This window comes from Empidonax traillii, unplaced genomic scaffold (genome assembly GCF_003031625.1).
Source record: "Empidonax traillii isolate 1590-97213 ecotype Southwest subspecies unplaced genomic scaffold, ASM303162v1 scaffold277:size2070623, whole genome shotgun sequence".
NCBI classification, from domain to species: Eukaryota; Metazoa; Chordata; class Aves; order Passeriformes; family Tyrannidae; genus Empidonax; species Empidonax traillii.
In genome coordinates this window covers 1,889,924-1,914,398 of record NW_020955470.1, presented here as the reverse complement: position 1 = coordinate 1,914,398, position 24,475 = coordinate 1,889,924, and the positions used below count along the sequence as shown (strand labels likewise).

Genomic DNA, 24,475 nt, shown 5'->3' with positions numbered 1-24,475 from the left:
CATAAATAAAGTAAAAATACAGGTGAAACAAGGTAAATGAAACTACGTGAACATCTTTAGTAAGTTTGCCTTGGAGAAACCTGTGAACAGATTTCCATAAAAAGCAACAACACCTTGAAGTCGTTGCAGAAAAGAAAAGGGAAAAAAAGGGAAAAGGGAAAAGGGAAAAGGGAAAAGGGAAAAGGGAAAAGGGAAAAGGGAAAAGGGAAAAGGGAAAAGGGAAAAGGGAAAAGGGAAAAGGGAAAAGGGAAAAGGGAAAAGGGAAAAGGGAAAAGGGAAAAGGGAAAAGGGAAAAGGGAAAAGGGAAAAGGGAAAAGGGAAAAGGGAAAAGGGAAAAGGGAAAGAAAGCAGCACTCTCTGGCACCATACTTCAATTGAGGTGCCCAAGGAATGGGGTCTAAAGAAATATCAGCATCTCAGTAAGCCACCCGCAGATACTAAGAGTACTTGTGAGAAAGAGGAAGTTTTTCCTTGATCACCGATAACTTCTTCGTAAGTTCTCTATTATTTCACTTCTGTTGTGAAACATTTTGAGGAAGGCTGTATCTCTTTTTAGTTGGCTTTCTAGACTAATACTCTGAAACATTAATTACCTGGAAATGAGCCAAGTGAGACTTCTATCTAAGTCCATGAAGACTGTTTGTACTCTTATTTATAACAGAATGAAAGGGTTTAACTGAGAAAAATGTACTTCAGAATCACTGTAATTGATCATCTTTTTCATATCTTAGGGAAGTCTTGGACCAAAGCTGTATTAGTCTTCTTGGAAGCACGCACTTCTCACAGCTAGGACACTGAGCAGCAGTGGAAATTCCTGATTCTTGTCACATACGCAACAGGATCTGTCAGAAAGGCTTTACACCATCATACTGGGGATGATAAAGCACCACTCAGAGGAAACCACCACACGTGGTCTCCTAAGGGTAAGGTAATCCTTTTATAGAAGGATTCATAAAGAGCTGAGCTAATTCCAAACGTCTTCCACTCTAGTTCATGGCATGAAATAAACAGAGGTGGATGCACTTCTGTCTGGTATGTGGGCATGGCAGGAACTGAATGCTTTTGTGGACAGTGGCTACAGCAGCTGAAGACGACAGATCAAGAGAATCTGCAGGTCCTGATGCTGGATACAGACTAACAGAACTGCTGTCCACTGACATCCATAGGAATTTCAGATTGCCTTTCCACCTCCACAAAAAATCATTGCTGGATATTCTGACACAGCAGTTACAAAAGAAAATAATACTGTCTCTTTCTGGTAGTATTAATGACAAAAACAACTCTCCCAGTTTCTGCCAGAACTTTAGCTTTGACAAGACAGAACAGACTCGCAGTTCAATAGTTTCTGCTGTAATACGACCTTCTTTGCCCACAGAAAAGATATACACTCTCACCATGCACAATAGTACCAAGCAACAGAAGAAAGGACAAGTCCTTGCCTTCTTGGGAAGGCTGTGAACATCCCAGTAGATGTGGGCATTGGAAGTTGCTTCATTAAAACAAGGCACTGAATTCTTATAAGGTTTCATGTTACTCCAATGACATTTTACCAAACAAGAAGTAAGTTTAAGAAATTCTCCTCCTTTCCACAGAATTATGCTCCAAGTTTTGGAAGAGAAGTCTTCAAGATTAGCCAGCACAACACTAAAATACAGATGGTTCACAACGTCTTAAGAGAAGATAATACAATTTTTTAGTAAATGAGTGTACCAATTTACAGTCATTTGTTGTTTTAGAAGACATCAAGACAGAACAAGGACACTTTTATCAGTACAGAGAGGTTATTTAAAGTGCCTTCTGAACATCCTATTAAACACAATGGCCAAAACTTCATAAAAATAGTACATCTGTGTGGGATGTGGTTCTGGTTTTGAACACTGTCCAGTCAAGAAAGAGAAGCAATCAAATCATCAACCAATCTGACTGACCTAAAGCTATAATCAGACAAAGAAAGCAGTGTAGATACACTTGGTGAGTAACTGGAATTCCTTCACTTGTAGCACATACAACAGGCAAAGCTTGGAGCTGCACATGTTTGTTTCGTAACAGCAGCTTCAAAGAAAAAAAGACAAAGACAATGAAGCAAAAGGAAAGGAAACAGCAATTCACTATCCATTCAGTCACAAATATCAGCATGACTTTGGCAGGTGTCCTAGATGACATAAATTTCAGATTTTTTTTAAGGTAAGAGTGACTTTTTAGATTTTGTCAGTTTACCCAAGACTAAAGGTGAGTTTTGAAAAAACTACAAAAGCATCTAGGGCAGATTTTGCCACAATTTCCTGATATTATGCTTATTATATACAAAATGCGCAACAAAATGGAATGCTTAAATTGGCATCCATTTGCTTAATCTGTTGCTAGCACGCCTTGGTAACTACATCAATTGCAGATCAATGAAAACACACATATCACAACACAATAAATTTACTGAAATATCAGAATGTCTAAATATTTTATCATTGATTTTTAAGTATATAATATGAATGTGTATATAATGTGAAGAGGCAGAAAAGCACAAATTAATTTATCCTGTAAGAAAGCACAGTGACAACAGAAATGCAATCACTGGGCATAGTTACACATTTTTTTAATGCCATCTATCAGGTAACATTCCCATACCATCTGTTTAGAGGCCTGGAGTGGACATTTTAGTGAAGGCATGACTAAGATCGTGATTAGGCAAAAAGTTTCAAGTCATGAAACAGACTGAATTTCTAATATAAAAGGCTTTGCTTAACACAACCTGTTATTTTTTTATCCTGACATTTTACCCTGAAACAGAATTGGAATACTTATATTTACCTTAGCAAGTATATTGTGCAAGTCATAGTTTTCAATTTTTTTTTACCCCCTTTTTTTTTTTTTAGCCATTAAATAACTGTGTGCTAATCATCACTGCATTGCTTGAGTCAGTTCTCATACAGGAAAACCTTGTTCAGCCCCTCAGAACCTTTAATCTCTCCCTTTCTTAAAATTCTCTAATTTTAGCTCCAAGAGGAAGTGACAAAACATGAGATTTTTAGTTCTCAGAAGGTATATTAGAATGCCTCACAAAAATGTGCAGGAGGAAACCTTATTGATAGAGAAAAAAAGAGTAGTGCACAGACCATCTGAATAGTAGGGATACTAATGATGTATTTCATTTGTGATTAAATATCAAAGTACACAATTTTCTTACTTACAGCAGAAATTCCAGACACACAGAAATAAACAAAGTCTATCACCGAAGACCAAAATACACTTCAAATTCTCAATCTTTTCAAAGCCTACTGATAAACTGGTAGAAGCACTACCAGCTCCAAAAAGAGTGCAATGTCCCCTAAAAATATCACCTCAACTGAAAAAGATGCTCCACAAGTGGCTGCTTCTATTTCCATTTTTTCCTACACAAGGACAATGGCATGTTGCAGCATTCCTTGCCTTTACATCCCTTTCATACTTCACTTAAAAGCCTTGCATGCTAAACCAATGAAACTGTGAAAACTTTAACATGAAAAACACACAAAACATAGGATTTATTTTGGTCTAGGAGTGGTAATTTAAAATTAAGCACCTAGCCTAAGACAGTTATATAGTACATGGTCACCCAACAGAGTTGGTGGAGGAATAAAGAGCCTCCCTGCAAAACAGCTTAGGGCCCACATTAAGATAGAATTATTTTCTTTCTAATTCTGAGATAAAATACAACAAATAGTATTAGCTTGTAATTTGAGGGGAAAAATATACACTGTTAACTGTATCATATATTAAACAAGAGAGAAAAGCTATAGTTGTATGACTACTAAAAACAAATTTGAACTGTCCTGAAATGGAAGTTACACAGTATTTCTTTTACCCTATAAAAAAGAATAAGTAAAGCAGGGAGAGAGCCATAGAAAATAACATATTTTAAAAATGTGTTTAGATTTACTGGAACTGATGAAATAATTGCATTATTCTGATAATTATTTTTTCGTTTCAATGTTAGTTGCATAAATAATATAATAATTATCTTAGAATTCTCTATTACCTAACAATTTTTCCAAAACATTTATCTGACACACAGCAATGTCAGCTTATACAGAATGTTGTGAGCTGACGGTTCTTCTACCTTAAACATTATTTCTACATTTTACTACAAGTTACATTTCTGCCTTAGGAGATGTAGTGCATCCACAATTAAATCAAATTAAAAAAAGAAAACCACACACAAAAGCAGAACAAAAAAAATTCCCCCATGTTCCTAAACCTGAAGGAATCTTCCAACATCATAACTTGTTTTACAATACTTCTTCTGACAACTAACATTAGGTCTTTTTGAAAAAGAAGTAGACATTACTCAGTCTCCATCTTTTCTCCTCCTCCTCCTCATTATTTTAGATTTCTTCCTCCTTTATCCCTGACTGCATTCTTGGCATGATCTGATGAAGAAACCACATAAAAGCACTGAGAAATACATTAATTTGCTTTGCAAAGATAAATTACAAAGAAAAAGGGGTATACATAGCCCCAGGCTAAAAAAAAGCCCAAAAACCCAAACCAAAACCACCATTCCTTTAACCTTGCCTGCACCACCCCACCCCAAATACTTCTACACATTGATCGTTAACACAAACTTGGCCGTCCTACTGTCGTTTGAAAGTATCTTCCCTTTACTGTTATTTATAAACCCTCTCAAAATCATAAAAATCGAATTATACACACACCAGTTATCTATTTTAAGACTGCTTATAAGTGGCTGCTATTAATTTCTTTGGAAAACACTGAAGCAGAAACTCATTTCAAACAAACGTGTGTATGCAGGCTTTGCAGAGAGAGGGAAGAAGAGCAGGTCAAACACTTGAGACTCATCAGCCTTGCTAATAATCTTTACCAGTAAACACGCTGCGGTCAAACTGCATTGCTAAGACGACAAAAATTTAGAATTCAAAATCAGACCTAAAAAATACCTAGTTCTCTGTCCTAAAATATAAATAAGAAAAATACTATATACATTAGGTTCGCAGGGTAAAGAGCAGAAAGTGCTCCAGGGCGAAGAACTGACTTTTCTCAAAATGAAACAGAAACTTACCAACGGTTCAACAAAGCCCTTAAAAAGGCAAAAAAGAAAATCTGTGCAGCTCAAAGGGTTCACTATACTGTAGATGAGGGCGTAAGTCATACAACAGCAATTTAAGTATTTCTGCTTTCTTGAGGGCTCCTGAAAGACCACCCTCCTCAGTCTGGGTGCTGCTTGCTACTTGCTTCCTCGAGACATTTGCAAGGCTTGGACCAGTAACCTCAAGCAGCCTCCAGTGAAAGGTAAAGAACACCGGGGGTAATTAAATTACTGCCTATTAGATAAAGAACTCAAGAGGTGTGCCACACCATAAGCACGTTGTAGGAACACACTTCCATGGTCTACTTAAAGCTCAGGCACCCAAACAAATCAATTCAGTGACACGAGCTGCAGCAGGTTACCCGATCCACCACACCCGTCCATGTGCACACACGCATCCGCAGTTACCCGGGTTACCTTATCAACAAGGAACAAGGACTTTGTCGCGGGCTGCTAACGCACTCATGGGCAGCATTAACTAGTCGGAAATTTAGGTCTTATAGATGCTGTCTGATTATGTCAGCTTAATGAAATATCCTATAACACACCAAAAAACAGGTATCTTATTCCCTCATATCTGCAACTGCAGTTTTTCTAGGAAGAAAGGGAAAGATGAATCTATGAACAATGTCTCAGGTTTATATTAATTTACTTTTCAAGGCTGCCAATGTCTTTAATATCTCAGAGGTTCCTCAACAAAAGGGTTCATCTTTCTTGCTAATGTCTCCTGAAAGCCTCTTGAAAACACAACAAACAACTATCCTAAGAGAGCACTGCAGGATTTCTAAAATGCTGAGCTTCCATAACAGCCAAACCATCCATTATATTCCAGCTTCCTTCTCATCATTAGGACGTGACAGCACGCTGAACTTGCCAAATGAGCAGGAAAACCTACAAACGCTAAACTGTCTTGTAAAAACAAAGACCGAGCAAAGAAAGAGGCAAGTAATGGGCTTCTCCCTCACTGCTTCTCTATTCCCATTTCATCGGTTTCTGTAAGTGCACAGAGCACCTCCTCTTCTCTCCCCTCCCCTCCAGCTATGCAAGCGCTGTCTAGCAGCCTCTGCTAGCGTGGAAAACAAGAAACAAGCCATGGACTCTTTCCTTCCACCCAGCATTCCCACACAGCCAACTCGAGCTATTCAAAAAGTCCAACCACTAGGAGCAAGGGTAAAAAACTGGCAGTAAATAAACAAATATGCAAGTATGAATTCCCTTTCTGTGTTTGTCAAAAATATGCATATTCCCATGTCTGTATGGTACGAGCACATGCTACAATTTTTCTACAGAGCAGATTGAGGACAGTTGAGCAGTTCAGACACCCAATGTTATAATTTTTTTTCCTTTTAATTTTTTTAAACATCAACTTTCAAAGGGCCTTGAAAGGAACTGGAAGCTAATAGGATAGACAGCACTGTTTCATAACAGCTTGCAAAAAAACTCAATCTATTTTTGGATAGGTAAAAAGAATGTGGTTATTTAATTAAAAAAAAAATAAATCTCCTACAACACATGAAGTTGTTTTTGTTTATAACTGACCACACAGCTGATAAGTCAAATCAGTCTCCAGGTGAACAGTACCACATATTCAAATCCTTGAAATCTATGTGCATATATCATATTCACATTTTTATCTTCATTCCCATCACGTTGTTTTAAAAAAAATCTTGCTTTTTAATGAATGGTTTACAAATGAATCTCAGACAAATGTATCTTTTTGTAATTGTGTTACAATCCTTTACAAGGATCTCTTCATCCAGGACTACCATTAGTTCAACTATGAGCATGTTCTGCTCAAAACCACACTGATGTAGGGTGCTGCAGAAAATTCATATTGATAAGATAAGTATCTGTATTATACACCAAATTCCCCCACGGCAATGCCAATAGAAGTCTTTCCAAAAATCAGCTTAACACCTGTTTCCTTTACTATTTTCACTCCATCCTCCTCTCTGTTATCACCACCATTTTATGAGTCTTGTATTTAAAAATTTTGGCATATAGCTGGGATAAAAGTTAACAAATAAGCACTGGTATTTTCTCTCATCATTCTTCATTTTGAAAAAAAATAAATAATAAAATCTGTCTCAAAGCTCTTCTTATATTTCTCCATTTTGGAAAGGTGACTTAACATCCCATTCCCCCCCACCATTTTCTGTATCTCTCATTGCTGATATTTTGTTATAACTACAGCTGGTGAAAGGCAATGCAGTTTGCTTCCTCCTATCTTACACAAATAGACTTACAAATCACATTAAATTGCTCATTTTGGTTTTTAAAACCATGCATGCCACACAGGACTCGTTCATTTTGAAAGATGTCTTTTAGCCTGTTTCCTTAAGATAGCATTCAGTGCCTTATCACGTTATACTGAGCCATTCAATAAAATATACTTTAGGTAACAATTTCAGCCTAACACACGTTTTGAGTGCCTAAAATAAATATTTCTTTTGCCAATGTCCAATATTAAAATGGCAAAGATAGAACATTTGGGGGGTCTTTTGCATATAGCCAGAATCATCACTGTAAGTAATTCGGGCAAAAAAAATATGATATTCTTCTCTGGATTTAAGCAGTTTCAAAAATAAAAACCTCCTAAAATTCACTTGCAAGGAAAACAGAAGTGAGCAAGGCTGGATTATTTAAAATCAACAAAATAATCACCAGGAGGCTATTTCACATCAGAAAACTTAAATGTTCATTTAGTACCTCTCAAGTATTTCTTAAAAATGAAACAGCTACTTGAAATTGTACTAATCTGACTGACAGATAAAATAATTGCTTTAAAAACACTTCTGAGTCATTTTGTCCTTACCTGCAGGCATGAACCATTACTGCATGCAGCGACTGCTCCATTTCCTAGCACAGACTTGAACGGGGAATCACATCTATCTTACAGAATGTGACTAATTGGGGGATTTGCGATTCCTGAGCCACTTTCCAAAGGACACTCCCTTTTCCACATGAAACGCTTCGCCAAGTTCTATTTCCTATCCACCTAAGCTGGAAGGAGCCCGTCGGAACCGCGGGGTCTTTGCGATGCGCGACGGGAGCGGGCGCGGGGTCCGCCCCGCCGGGATCCGCATGCTGCAGCCCGCCGGGCTCCGGGAGACGGGGACGGGACCGGCAAACCCCGGCAGAAATGCACAAAAGCCCGAGGAAGAGGAGCGGCCGCGGCGGGGTGGGCACGGAGCGGTATCCAGCATGCAGCACGCGCACAATGCCAGCAGCGCGGAGGAGGAGAAGGGAGAAGCCCCCGCGTTTCATGCGGGCGGAGGGGCGGGTGGCGGGGGGAAGGAGGATTGCGGCCGTACCTTTCTGGAGAGGACGACTTCTCAGAGTTAACTGACATCAGCAGCTCAGTCTTCTGCTTGATTTCTGGAAAAATCAGAAAACGTTCACCACCGGCGCCGCCTGGCCCTGCCGCTGTTCCGGGGGAGCCGCTTCCCTGCGCCCTTTTGTCCTGCGGAGGCCCCGGGACGCGGCGCTGTGCGAGGCCGCCCAGCCGCGCTCGCAGGGCCGGGCCCGCGCACATGACCGCGCGCGCCGGGCGGGCGGGCGCAACCATCGCCGCGCGCGGGGGGGGGGGAAGGGGGGGGCGGGGGCGCCGCCCCGCGCCACGGCCCGCGCCACCGCCGCGGGGACCGCGCCACCGCCGGCCGGGCCGCGGGGGACAGCGCGGGGGGGACCCGCCCCGGGGGGCAGCGCCGGAACGCAGGGGCCGCGGCACCGAGCGCCTGCCCCACCACCCCGCCGGGACGCGCCGCACACCCGCGAAAACCTCGCAGATCAGGAGCCCTGAAAAATATGGCTCTTTGAATCATTTTTGTCACAAAGAACGAGGTATTAAATCAGTACTTTTCGTGTGCGGGTGAGAAACCAGACATGGAAGGCGCTAGGCAGAGCTGGATTTTGGGTTTTAGTGCTCTGCCTCTAATGCTCTCTGCATATACTTTGAAAAGTAACGTTTCTTTTTTTTTTTTTTTTTTTTTTTCTCAATACCTATTAACCCACCCAGAGGGTGTCTGAGCACTGGAACAGGCTCTCCAGGGAAGTGGTCACAGCACCAACCCTGACAGAGCATTTGGACAATGCTCTTGGGCACATGGTGTGACTCTTGGGGATGGTCCTGTGCAGGGCCAGGAGCTGGACTCTGTGATCCTTTTGGGTTCCTTCCAACTCCGGATATTCTGTGATCCTGTGATCACCAATCCAGCACCTGTAAGGCCTGGGCTGGTATCCTGTCCCCAAAACACCTGGCAGCACACACCTGGGCACAGACACCCAGAGTGACTGTCACCAAGGGGAGATCACCCTGCCATTTGATGCACAAGATCCTACTGAGCAGAACAGACACTTCTGAAAAGTGAATTCACCAGGAGCTCTGGAGTCAAGAGGTTGGTAACCCAAAAAATACAAAGAACCATGTCATGGATGCGAGCATCATTTTAAGATCCTATCCTCGCCAGAGACCGTAGTGCCACCTACGGAAATACTGGTAAGACCTGTGCAACACTGTGTCCACTTGTTTATAGCCACAGTAAGCTTCAACTGTTTGGAAGTAACCATTCCATGATGAAAGAGCTTCAATCTGACCTCTCTTCCTCTCTTTACACATTATTTCAGGTACAAAGCCTCAGAAATTTCTGAAAACAGAAGAAGAGAAACTGGACAACAAGATTATTTTTTTTTCAACCAGAGTTACAAAAATATTACTGCTTGAATGAGTTTACCACCCTCATGCTTCACTGGAAGGGTTGCAAGCCAGCAGTGATCATCACCTCATCAAGCATATCCCACTTGTTCTTCCGAAAAGATAATGATCAGAGGAAACCCCAAGAAGTATCTCAGTTCTCAAATCCCAAGTATATGCTTCTGAGATCTTTGAAGACATGTCTGTGAAATGTCAGTATGTCCACAACTGGCTCCACTGAGTGACTGCAAGGACCATAAAAAACCTTCCTTTACCACTGTCCATCCCAGGCAGCAGGTGCTCCTACAGTCACAGCTACCAGCAGCCTTCCCTGCATACCCAGACTCACATCCCGACCCAGGCAGAAGTCCAGATGCTGCAGGAACGTCCAGGCTGCAGTTAGGAAACCTCCCAGGTTCTGGGACAGCTCCAGAACTGCAGCCTGCTAAAGAACAAGTTTGCTGCTCTGGTCTCTTGGATCTCACTACCAAAGATTTATAGCAGTTCTCATTTAGGCCGTGTTCATCTTTCCCTCTGTGCCTCAGTTCTCCAGCTAGCAAAATGGAATGACAGCATCAACTAAATTTCCTGGGGTACTGTTTGGGGATTTTTCCCATTAAAAAACAACCCAACAATCTATGATAAGACACCAGTGAGCACCCCTAACACCAAATTATCAACTTTTTCAATCAAATATAGCTGTTAAATATAACCACACAGTGGCTAATACCTGGTCACTAAAAAACCCACTCATATTACAGTAAATAAACTTCTGACACATTAGGAAGTATGCTGTATGGCACAAAGGCTCCACAAACAGCTTTAATACCTCTTAATTTTCAACTATACAATCATCTGTTATTTTAAAGCAGATTTGTAGTGCAACATAGGACATTGGTGTTGATCACACAAATTATAAAATGCACTGGATATATTGCTACTAATTTGAATAATTGTTTTAAACAAGTGCAATATTAGGGTTATCATTACAGAGTATTTTCCAACAAATTTATGTTTAAACAGTATGAAGGCAGTGCACAAGATCAAACAGACCAAAGAACAGTGGCACAGTATGATCAAAAAGATCTACTGCAGGACTCAACCAGGTATTCAGAACACTGCAAAAATATTTTTCAGAAAGACACTGCTTTTAAGAAAATTCAGAAAACAGTTACTGTGACAAGTCTCTGAATACAGATTACTTTGTATCACACAGGTTAAAAGAGAGTAGGTCTACTTTTTTTTTTTAAGGACCAACACACCTGCAATTCCTTATGGATTCTCTCTTCTTACTCTGACCCAATATGGTTCAACAAGAACAGGATGCTTTCATTACCCATTGTGATGGTAATGAAATGTGACAACATGTTTGTGTTGTCAGTACTAAAAGCTAAAAGCTACATCACAGAAATTTTTGTGGGATGGAAAAGACCCAAGGTTGCAAAAACTTTGTGAAGCAAATTTATCCCTTTAGTACTCAGCTTTTCCTCCCCCACCGTTTTTAGTGAAGGAGTGTTAGAAGGTCGTGATCTCAAATGCTTACTCTCACAGAGATAAAACTGAGAATTTGAAATGCAAACTAAAGCTCATTTCCCCTGCCACAGATCTTTGGCACTAACTGATTGTAAATATGTTTCTCAATCTGATAATCCAACAGTTTTTTTAATTCCTTCTGAAGATGCTTAACCCTGTTAAAATTGATTATATAAATGGATACTAACAAGGCAGGACTTTATACCAAAACAAAATTTGCAGTTTGAAATAAAGTGATCGACTGATCCATTCCACAACAAGCCTCCACAAAGGCTTTTCAATGGATGTCTAGAGATTATCACAATTGAGACTTACAATACCCTACAAATGTTAAAAACAAAATCCAATATATAAGTTACTTCACTGCAAACCTAAAGTCTCTAGATGTTCCAAGAGATTAAAAAATATTTCTTCCCCATGGTATTTTAGCACGTAATATAGTTTTATTTTTGGTAACCAAGTAACAACAAAGATATATTTAATATAGCTGTAAGTAGAATTTAAATGAGACTTCATAGGGAAAAAAAATTCTAGTGTTTTAATGAGCATTCCATTCCATGAGTTGATAAAACTTCCATCAGAAGGTTTTGGATTTTTCTTTCCCTTTTTCTCTTTTGTCAGCTTGAAATATTTTCTTATTTGGGATTTACCTATCTTTTGTCTCTGCTATCTATGACTTTTGCAATTGGACCCATTTTGTTAATTTTTAAAAGCAAATCTGTACCTTTACACATCCATACTGCCCCATCAAAGTCAGGCTGATACCATCATTATTACTCTTGATACAATAATATCCCCAAAATAACACAGATGAGTTTTATACTAAGTGCCTTTGAGACATAGAAGACCAATGGCTGCAGAAACAGTAATATTTTCAGTTATTTTGATTTTTTATAATTTACATATCCAGAAATATGGGCTTATTTACAGAATTTGTTAGAACATATAAGCTGCATCTCAAGTCCAAATAAAAAAAGAAAAAAACCACTAAATTGTGGTTACTGTGCCACCCACTCAAGCAGCCCTTGCATCCAGAAGAATGCAAATTACAGTAACATTTATTAAACTCAAAGTAACAAAAAAACAAAACCAACAAAAAAAAAAAAAGTTTTACCATATAATAATTCAGGACCTCTTCCTGGAGGCCTCCTGGTTCAAGACCCTCCAACTTAACAGAGAACACCTTCATAATTGGTTGATCTTCAAGTGCTGTGGCACAGAGGTAAATGCTGGGTTGTTCAGGACAAAGAACCACACCTTTAATGGCTTTCATGAGTTAATTAGATAACTGTAGTGATCAGCACCCGGAGGTACAGTGGACCTCTGCTTAGTGAGCAAGCACTTATGTTCTCATTGATTTTTGTACCGTCCTAATTTCAGAGGCCACAAAAACTCAGCACTGTAAGTAAAACCACACCCAGAAGAACAGATCATAACACTGCCTGAGAAAAAGATGAAGATGAATGAAAATTAGTGCTTGCAAATCTCAAAGCAGTGGTTAATACAAATGATTTCTCCAGCTACAGAATGACAATAAATTATTTTTATAAATTATTGTATCAATTATTGGTCAGTATCATTGTCACCAACTCCTCAGTCGTTCCATGCACTTTATCAGCCCACTTTGAGTAATTCTGCACTCTGTACAGATTGAGTGGCAGACAACTGGCTCTCAGCCAAGGCCTGAGCAAAGCAGATACGCTAAGTCTCTAAAGCCATACTATTCAAGCTGTGATTGAATGACAACAAAAAACAGAAAGGCTCTGCACTGCCCAAAATGACTTCATAATCATCAGAATTTTTTTTAAAACCAAAACAATGCAGAACCTAACCATTTAGAGGGACCTGTGCTCAGAATTACTGGGTTTTTTTCAGCCTAGATGTTTGTCTCCTCTGAGATGTTCAGGTGTAAGTTGTGTGTTAGATCAGAGAAAAAGACACCACATTGAGTTAAAATAGGAAGGGATCTTCTTTTAGAGAAAGATCATTTGCTTTGTCAAAAACTGAGACCAAAGGCTTGGAAAAATGGAGAGCAGAGTTCTACAAAGAGATGCTGGCAGTTTCTAAACTCAAAGGGGATTTGTTGGAAAGCATCATGCCAAAGGTTCCAAGAAACATGAAGTTTCCACAGTGATTCTAGAACAAACCCCCTCAGAAAGCATAAGGGAAGAAACTCTTTATGCAAGACAAAGAAGAGAAGTTCTTTTATTTCAATAATGTGGGGAAAAAAAAAAAAAAAGTCAGATATGGGAACTAGGAATCTTTGACAAATATAAACATAATCTGGAGAAAAGAACAGGGGAGCAGAACTAGCCTGGAGTTTTGTTTATTTATTTTTACCAATAAAAACCACACAGAGCTCTCCACAAGAAAAGAAAGAAAAAAACCCCCTAGCTGCTGCTCAAGAACAGATGGAAAAGTGCAGACAAGGTATATGACACTGCACAAACTGTTCCCTACGACATATGGGTAGATATCAGAGTCACCACAATTTCAAAGTCAACTGACAGAAGTCACTGTTTCAGTAAAAATTTAATCATGTCTACCGCAAACAGATTATCTCAATGGTCTACAAAATGTTCATCAGTCAAGATTAAAATATCTTAGTGACGGTGCGTGTATTAAATTTATCCAGGGCAGAGATCCACTGTTGCAGAACTCAACTAATACAGCTTCTGCCCACCCCCCATCCCTTTTGTAAGGGATGAGATGGAGTGGCAGCTAAACATAAGTACCTTCATTTTTTTGCAATGTAAACCCTTGCTACCCAAATTTCCATGCATTCCTCTTAAAATAAATATTATACTAAACAGATGAAAGAAAAATATACTTATTCTTTAATCAGTAAGTAGGCTCATCCACATGTTTTGTTAGTCTAACATGATCATAAACTTTATGGTAAGGTTTAGGGCTTTTCTTCCATTTTCTGTGTAGGTATGTATGTCAGGACACAAACTCGAGGTGATTTTAGTCTTTCTTCTACGCTATCTTTAAACATCTTTTTCCCTATCAATATCCATCCTAGTCTATTCACTGTCTTTTCCATATTTATGTCACATTGGTGCTACAGCTGCTTGGATCTTACAATTTGCCTATAAAACCCTTATCCTGCTCTAAGCTGGCTAGTTTCAGCGTTACTGTAAAGAAATAATCCTGCTTCCCACGTCAATATCTAAAGACCAATCTGAAAATATTACACAAAGCAAATTAACCAAATTACCTATTTTAAGTAAATTTTCAGCCTTGAAGTCAAGAAATGCATTAGGAACTTCGGTATCACTCGTGATTTTACACGGACAGATCTACGTTTTGAGCTGTGCACAACTGTTGTACAAGTGACACGTTAAACAGTATAGACAGCAATAAAATAAAATTCTCCCAATGGGGCACTGGGTATCACTAGACAAAATCAGGCAGATTTACACATAACTTGAGAGGTTCACTTGTTGCTATGTTTTAGATCACATACTTTTAAAATAAATAGTTCTAAAATAAAATCACAGGCTCTGGCACCAGGGGTCTCAAAATGGCACAAACACAGACAAAGCCTAAATTTGATAAACATATGAATACTAAATGAGGTTGTATAGAAGCATAGAGAGTATAACTGCCCAAAATAAATTCTTCTTCCAGATGTTACTAAGCTTTTGAAGTGACAAAAAAAATAGTATGTTTTTTTATAGGCTTCTTCAGGTCTCTCATGCATAACATTCACAGCAATGCTGAAACACAAGCCAGTGTCTGCCTCACTGAAGAATAAGTGACAGAAAACCAGCTGTTTGCAATCTTCTGTTGGGGAGATTACATTAATATTTTTAGTATTATTCCTCTTCGGTATCATAAATAATATTTCTGCTCAGGGCATGAGGAAATTACAATAGAACTTTTAAGGTTATGCTATACTTGAAATACTAAAATCACTATTTTAAGAAACTGTTTACTTCAAAGTGATAAAGCAAACTCCCTCCTTTCCTAAAGGCATGTATAAGAAGAAGTCAGTAACAACGAAATGCACAGCATTTTAGACATTTTTGTAAGAGTCAGGTTTTAGTTATTGCTCTGAATGATGCCCCCCAGAACACGGTTGGCCCTCCTGGCTGCCAGGGCACTGCTGACTCATACTCAACTTGCTGTCGAACAGGACCCCCAGGTCTCTTTTCATGGCACTGCTTTCCAGCCTCTCATTCCCTAGTCTGTACAGACATCCAGGGTTGCCCCATCCCTGTTGCAGAATCCAGCACCTTTCCTTGTGGAACTTCATATGGATGGTGACTGCCCAGCCCTCTAATGTGAGGCAAGACAAAGTCTCTCTGCAGGGCCTCCCTACCTTCAAGGGAGTCAATAGCTCTGCCCAGTTTTGTGTCATCTGCAAATCTGCTTAGTGTTCCTTCCAGTCCTGTGTCCAAATCATTCACTTATGAAGATGTTGAAAAGTATGGGGCCCAAGATGAAACCCTGTGGAACCATCTAGTGCCAGGTCACCGGTCTGATGTTCCCCCATTCACTATTGCCCTCTGTGCTTGACCTGTGAGCCAATTGCTCACCCACCACGTGGTGTGTTTATCCAGCTGTGGGCTGAGCATTTTGTCCAGAAAGATCCTGTGAGAGACAGTATCGAAAGCTTTACTGAAATTCAGAAAGATTACATCCACTGGCTTCCCTTGATCAAGGTTACCTTGCCTTAAAAGGAAATCAGGTTTGATAAGCAGGACTTTCCTCTCACGAAGCTGTGCTGGCTGTGACCAAGGACTGTGTTGTCTTTCAGGTGTTTTTCAATACTTCCTAGAATAATCTTCTTCATAACTTTACCAGGCATTGAGGTGAGACTGACAGGCCTGTAGTTTCCAGGGTCCTCCTCCTTGAAAATCAGGACATCTGCCAGCTTCCAGTCAGCTGGGGACTCTCTGGATTCCCAACACCACTCAAAAATCAGTGAAAGAGGCTTTGTGATGACATCAGTCAGCTCTTTGAGGATTCTTTTATGAATCCCATCAAGCCCCACAGATTTGTAGGGATTCAGCTGTAGCAGCAGATCTCACACAATTTCAGCTTCTACTGGGAGTTGATCCTTCTGGAAGTCATGGTCCTCCAGCTCAGGGCACGCAGACCCCCTTGGTTTATCTTCCGAGTTGAAGACAGAGGCAAAGAAAGTGTTAAACACCTCTGCCTTGTCTCTGTTCCTGTTTGTGAGATGACCATCCTCATCCCGTAAGCTGCCAATGATATTTCCATATTGCTGATTGCCATTAACATATTTGAAAAAAACTCTTTTTATTGTCCCCCACATTTCTGGCAGCTTCAACTCCAACTGATCTCTGGCTGCATGAATTGTCTCCCTACAGCAGCAGCAGAATCTTTGAATTCTTCCCATGTCACTTGACCTTGCTTCAACTGGGCATACACCTTCCTTTTTTTGCATTATCTCCAAGAGAAGATACCTGTTCAGCCAAGCTGGCCTTCTGACTCACCTGCTTGACTTCCCACATTTGGGAACTGCCTGCTCCTGTGCCCGTAGGAGGTGATGTTTAAAAAGTGACCAGCACTGATGGATCATTCACTTCCACTTGTATAAAGGGGAAGATGGATTTACTCAGTACCTACAAGTACATTAAATGGACTTAATGTTAACAGTACTGAATCTTTCACTTTAAGAAACTATAGGTTACATCTGATCTTCGAGTGATCTCAGAGACTGAGAAACTGATTTTTCACATTCCTGATATACTTAAAACTCTACTGGAATCATCTGCTCAGGTACTTTTAAAGAATATATTCATAGTAATATCACTGTTATCCTTGCAAACTGGGTTTTCCATACCTGAGCTGAGGTTGAAGTAATACTTTTGCAAAATATTCTGAGGAAAACCTGTCTTCCTTCAAAATGGCTTAGTATCCCTGGTTAGTACCCAAAAGTTCAATCTACCCTAATTCTTGAAGACAGACATCTTTCATTCAAATGACTCTGCTACCTGTTTAGCACTGTTCTCCTTAACATGAATAGAGGCCAAAGGTAAACTGAAAGACAGATATATACCTTTATATACCTTTAATGGTAGTCACTGTCTTGTTTTTGCAGAGGAAAATGAAAGATCATTCATTGAGGACTTACTTAAAAATGGTATTTTATTCAAGAAAAACAGCAACAACAGTACTATCATTTTAAAACTTCATTTCACTGAATCTTCACCATGAGGAGGACCTTGAAAAACACAGGATACAGAAAGGAATGAGACATGGCAGAAAAGGAAACATACCCTGCAGATCACAAAAGTGGAAATGAGAACCTTGAGAACATCCACAATACAATCAGTACTTTCCAAATATATATGTATATATATATAACATAAGTCACATAAGTAATACCAGGAAGAATTTTTTCTAGAGTCAAATTATATATGGAAATCTTTGAAGGAAGTTTGTAGACAAATTTGAGGAAGTGTTATGTATTTAAGAAGAAAAGCATTTGATGTGCTACAATTACTCTACAAACAGCCCATTATGAACACAAGAAAGCAGAATTACAGTTAAACCTAGCACTGAATTTGAATTTCTTTTAGTAACCCATGTAACTTAACTAAGCCCTGTTGACATAATCTGTCATTTGATCTTTTGTCAGAATGTAGAGCTCATTAATAAAGTGCTTACTGAAACACAAAGGTGACAGTAAGAGGAATTCTTCATTCTGGTAGTTCTGCTGAGTCTGGCAGCATTCTCTGTACCAGATGTATGCCCAGCACCAAGTTGTTGCTTTTCTCTCTCTCCTCCCATCTCAGGCCAATAACCAACTCTGCCAAAAGTTTGTTTGAAAATCTGTGGTTGTACAGAAAGCCATTCTGCAAAGGAAAAAAAAATTAAACTTCCTTTTGCGTAACTACTTGTCACATTAAATACCAGTAAAGCACACCAAAGAAAGCACCGTTAACCCCAAACATGACGGTGCTTGTTATTTCCTAATTATTTATACACTGAACTTCATTATTTAAATGTATTTAACCTTCAAGAGAAAGGTTTTGTTTGGAAGGGACAGGGACATAGTTGAGAAAATTTTTTGGAGCTGCTGGAAAACAGAAAGCTTATTTCTACAAGTTTATCCTTTTGGAGGAAAAAAAACAACAAAATATTTTAAGTATGTTAAAAAGTATCCTTCAGTTGCTAATTGCCTTCTATTACTAGGCAAAAAACATTTCCATATGGAAACATTTGGACATTAGGTAGCTGGAGACAGAGTAATTCAAGAAGTTATTACTCCTAGTTAAAACACAGTAAGTCATTAGCTGTATTTTCCAAACCTTGTCTAGAGCAAGGCAAATGGTTTGCTGAGTGTGCATGGACAGCTTTTCTGCTGAAGTTGAAAAAATTCAACTTCCAGCAAAATAATGGAGTGTTAGACACTCTCAAACTACCTCACTTCTAGTATCTTTGCTGTCTTAACTCACTAGACAAATCGAGTAATTTCTGATTTCTAATCCAAAATATTTCTAATTTATTCCTTTTACAATCTAGTGTAGAACTGTTACTGTGTTAGGATCCTTCTGATAATAGCATTTTCTTTCTGGTCTATAATTTGCCTAAATGCCTTAAGTGCTGTTCCTATTTTCAACGACTATTACTTTTCCACTCATTTGTTATGTGCTTTTTCTTCAAAATCCAAGGAAAAAAAAAAATAAATTGCTCTAATGTAGCAGAATGAGAAATTAAATTCCATCCTTGATGAAAAAACATGTTTCTATTCATCCAGATTGAGTCAAGCGTATGTTACCTTATAAAGACTGAAGCAATGACTCATAAAATCTTGCACACAGATTCCTGCCTCTCCTAGGAGATGAAGCTACACGATTTACCCAAAAGGATTAAACTGGGTCAGAATTATCGAATACATGTTATAACCTTAAACTTCAGGTTAGAATTTCTCCTAAGTCTTATTTTTGTTATCATTCACTGCTTTATATTTTCTACCTCTTGTTACAAATTTTACAGTTAGAAATCCTTATAGTAGAAATATTTTTAAATTGAGATATTTTGACAGGATATTCACTGAACGCTTTTCAATAAGTTTTTACATTGTGACGATCACAGTATCTATGTAACTGGCTTTTCCAAACACTCTTGCAAGGTTTTCGACATTTCTCATCCAGCAGATCATCAGGCTCTTATACTCCTTGAATTCTCAGGTGCAAAGAGATGTTCTCAGCTCAGTTCCTCCAGAACATGAGCATGAGACAGGGTTTGTTTCACCTTTTCTGGCCTCATAAGAGTACAAGCAGTTCTCAGAAAAAGCTCCATCAAAAAGGCACGTCATCCCAAGCACAAAATAAGCCAAAAACCTCTCCACTTTAGCAGCGATTTGTGCCCCACAGGGACACGGGTCCATGTGGTGATTGGTACACAAAGTGCAATTCTTCAGGAACACCAGGCAGGTTACACAGTTGTCTCTGTCAAACTTCATATAAGATGTTCCTTATGGTTTATAATGAAGGAGACAAGGGGAAGAAGAGAGAAATAGAAAGTGTTTTGCACATGAAGAAGGAGTAAGAGCAAGAGGAACATCCTCAGCCACCATTGAAAGTGCCAAAAGCAAGATACTGATACCAGCTGTACCGTGTCACACTCACCAAACAACATCCAATACTCCTGGGTTTACTTCTAGTTCCTATATTTGGACACAGCACAACTCCTGTGTAAATAAGCCTGGCCATGTCCACTACATAGCATAGGCTCTGGGTATCACTCACCAGTGAATGAAATATTAAGGATTTGTCTCAGCAACCTTCCCAATATTACAAAAAAACTCAAAATTCTGTATCCAACCAGTCAGCCATCCTTCAGTATCCTCTCGGCAGCTTGTTTCCTGTTGAAGAGGCAACTTAAGGGCCAATACAAACCCTTGAAGAACACTGAAATCACGTCAGAGTCTGCCAGACCAACATCAGTTACTGCAAGGAAAAGGCTTTGGATCATGGCACCTGCACACACCTTTGCTATCTCTGAGGTCAAGCACCCAAGTGGCAGAGGGAATTTAACGTGAAACCACCACCACATTCCAGTCATCCGAAATGCACGAGCCCTAACTGTAATCATCCCTGCTTCTCACACGTGGATCTGCCTTCCCACTGCCATAACCACTGCCACTGAAAGCAAAAAGAGCCAGACACCACACAGAAGGAAATCATCTTTCTAACACACACACATCTAGTGACAGCAATAAAGACGTAACAATTGTACCTAAGAACAAATATCGTTCTCCATTAACAGAGTATCCTTTTTTTATCTTAAAGTATTTTAGTTAAGTAAATGGATCTACCTCTTATTCAACTACATCTTAACCAAGTTTAAGCTTAAAATACAGAAAAATTAAACTGCAGAATTATTACTGGAGACAAGATTGTACTGCTCACAAATTTTAAACATGCATGCAATGCCCATAAAAGGAGGAACCTTCTAATTATATTTTAAGTATTTTCCTCACATATAGCATTTTTACTCTTTAATTGCCAGTGCACGCTGGAGCTACATAGCAACATGAAGAGACACTGGTGATTTTTCTATTGGGCTTCTCCCTGTCCCTCTGGACATAGCAGCAACACAGGAAAGCATTTATTTAAACTGATACAAATGTTAAACACCTCAACACTAATAACTTGGCACTCAGCCAACTTACACTTCCTTTTTTGCAAAGAACGGAAATACCTTTAATTCTTCAAATGCCTGTCTTTGTGAAGTCTGAATGTAATTACAGTATAATACATACATGTATTGAATATCTGTAATTGAATATATAGGAAAAGAACATACCATATTTACAAAAATGGAAAGAAAAGATACAGAGTGCTTCCAGCTAAGGGAGTGCTATGAAAGCTTTCTAGTCCTGAAGGGCTTCCATTAGGAATATTTTTAATGTTATAGATAAAACATACATGTATGCAAATACATGTCAAAATACCCTTTTGCTTTGCTTTTGCTCTGTTCTTCGAAGAAATGGGATGTTATTTTTTTTAAAGCAACCTTTTAGATATGCAAAAACAATAAAGGATTGCACAGGAATCTGGAGAAATATCTATATGTGCAAGATGTGTGAAAAGGAGTAAGTATAGGAAATTTTAAAAAATCTGATCAGAAAAAATTCTGGCTGCAAGAGACAAAATATTTCCATAGGAAAGAAAGGAGTTATAAGAAAACAGAACAATGGAGGTATTTATATAAAGCAAAGGTCTGTCCAGACATGAGATCTGATCTTGCAATTGGTAAAGCTATTTACATCTCTGCTGCTTGCCTTTTTTTTCATTCATTAATATCTCATCCAAATTATATCAGCGGCAGCCATTGCTGATGAAACATTAGAATGTGCTTTGCTGGTCTGCAAGCCTACCTCTTAATCATTAAGATTTTCCAGGTTATTTTTTTTTAGCTCTACCTTTTTCTCTTCACACCCTCTCCCCTTCTCCATCTGACTTCCTCAACACTTATTCAGCAATCACATGAGAAACCTGGTATTGTCTTGCCTAAAAGCTGGCTACAAATAGTTTCTTCTGCAGTGAAGACACGGTGATGTAGGTGGCGAGTCATCACCCTCCACTCCGCAAATGTGTGGTGACATCATTCAGGAGCCCCTCGTGGCCCTCTGGTACCTCCCATCCTCTCCACAATTGCATGAAGCAGATTTTATGCAGCGATGCCACTACAAGTGCAGGACATTACTCAGCCCTCTCCTCCCCTGCACCCCTACCTATCATCCCACTCCAACCCAGGTCCCAGCCGTGGTGGCTGCAGCCAATGAGTCAGAAAATGACATCACTGCCACACGTCTGTAGCCAGCAGATGCATCTTCAAACCAGGATGTCAGAACTCCTGTACATATCAGGCTTTTCCTGCATACGTGAGCAGAGACTTCACTATTGGCAAGACAGGCTTTCAACAACACAGTCCTAATTTTGGCAGTTGTTGGAGCAACATTTAAGCAATATACAACGTTGAACAGACTGCCAACAGTGTCAGTTACGTCTTTCATAAAAATAAAATGCTAGTGAACTAAAAGAAACTTTGTTTTAAAAACAGACCAGTGCAGATAGTCATGAAGACATCAAAAGGAAAAACAAAATGGGAAGAAAAAACAGACTGGCAGGTAACACTCGACCTGCTATGTTAGGTTTTGCTGAGGGCTCAGATAAAGGGTACATCCCATCCTTAGACCATTTCCCTTTTTATAAATAAAATAAAAAATCTGATGAAAGAGCATGGAAAGTTAAATTATCTGAATTCTCTTCTAGTTTCACTGTCCTACTCACCATTGCCTAAAGTATCCAAGTTTACAGTCACAGAAGATATGCGCTCGAAAATCAGATCATTCAAGTTTCAACAGGACTGGCAAGTCTAGCCCAGACAAATCCCACCTATGATCATCTGGCTCCCTTACAGGGAAGGAAGCACACTTCAAAGATGATATACTTTTAAACGCCACTAGTACTTCACCCTACTTTTAGGGAACATGGAATATGAATAGGTTTATATAATCTTCATTTGTTCCTGGTATTTAACACTCACAATGAGAAACAATGAATAAACATCAGAAGAAAAGACCATCTTACAAGTTGATTCTAAACAATGTCATTTTGTTAAGTCATAAGAATCACCGACTTACCTTCAAATGTTAATTAATAACTACATGAGGGGAAAGAGATGAAAGAGAGTAGAGAGACTGTTGGGAAATACAGGGAACAAAATAAAATGAGCAGAAATCACTGCAAGCAGAGAAAAAACTAAGCAGGAGAAAAGTACAGTAAGATTTCTGGGAGAACGAGAAGGGAGGAAAATTGACAGGGAGAAAATGTTGCCAAGGTGAAAATAGATAGCTGAACACAGTAGACAAAGGAGAATGAGAAAGTTCAGGAGAGTGTAGGAAGAAAAGCAAACTAAAAAAAGATGAGGACTAAATCTTGTAAGGGAAAACACTGAATGCAGCAAATGTGCTCAATTTAAGTGAGTCCATGTGAGGTTGTTTAGAAAAAGGACAGCAAGACCATTTTGAATATTTTAAGGAAGATTGATGTGTGTTCTTCTATGCACTGACTACACAATATCCCAGAATATATACTGTAAAATAACACATCCTTCCTTTTCCCACAAAAGGACATGACAGTGAGGACGTTACTACAGACCCCAAGCCTGCACTCCCCTCTTTTTCTTTAAACAAGCAACTATGCAATGACAGCAACAGCCAAGGAAGTGACAAGTCCACAAGTTGTACCCAGCACCTTACATTTAAAACCATGTTTTGGAGATTCCTCTATACTGGAAAATACAACACATTGAGTACAATTTACACTTACTTTAAGAGTCCAAAGTATATTCAGAGAACCTGAAGCATCTGCTTTTTTAAATTAGAAATTCAGCTTTTGCCCATTAAAAACTTGTGAATAAGGCAGTAGAATGGCATCGTGGACACAAAAAGAAAAATGGAAACTGGGTATTTTTCCGAGTTTTGATTACTTTTTGCTGTTATTTTTCATGCTTATTTTACTAGAAGACAAAGGAGAAGAGTTTGGTCTTTTTTTGCTTAAATATGCAACACCCCCAAATTGCTATGTTAAAATTGGAAAAATTCCCAATCAACATGAGTCAGCAAAGCACTCCTCCAACAAGAATAAAAAAAAAAAAAAAGGCAAGGTTTAATATTGCCCTGGTTTATTTTCACTTAGAAATATCACCAAGAAAAGTGATTGACAGTGATAAATTATTCAGACTTGCTAAATTTAATTATTTTGTGTTATGCTTTTCTATGTTCAAAGGTCCTCTTAAAAATCTAGCTGGAACAGTGTTAAAAGCTACCAAACCCAGCATCTGCAGTGTATAATTCCCTAGAGTACTCTGGAGATCATTGAGGATACCAGCATTATTTTTAAGAGGGAAAAAATTGTTTTCCTAGGCTAACTTGTTCCACTGACTGAAGAGGCATGATGACAATTCTCAACCACTAACTTTGAGACAGATTAAATAAATTCTACCTCTTACTGTCTTCCTCTGAGTTACCAAAATCATTTTCCCACCTATGGTAGAACGGCAAACTCAGGATAGAGTTCAACTCATTATGAATCTAATCCCAAACAGGCTGAACCATCCCAAATGCCAGTGTCTCTCCACCAGTAACAAAGTCTGGGTAATCAGATGGAACGTGG

General features: G+C 39.1%; 1 protein-coding gene across 4 annotated transcripts in view; it reads right to left on the bottom strand.

Moving 5' to 3' along the window:
- Positions 1–24,475, bottom strand: part of SRPK2 (SRSF protein kinase 2) — a 142,739-nt gene that overhangs the window by 84,784 nt on the left and 33,480 nt on the right. The window contains exon 1 of one of the 4 annotated variants that reach the window (XM_027890076.1): positions 7,896–7,951. The exons of the other annotated variants lie outside the window; for them this stretch is intronic. Within the exon in view, the coding sequence (XP_027745877.1) occupies positions 7,896–7,936 (41 nt within the window). The 5' untranslated portion in view covers positions 7,937–7,951. Of the gene's footprint in view, positions 1–7,895; positions 7,952–24,475 lie in introns of those variants that run through there. 4 annotated transcript variants of the gene reach the window in all.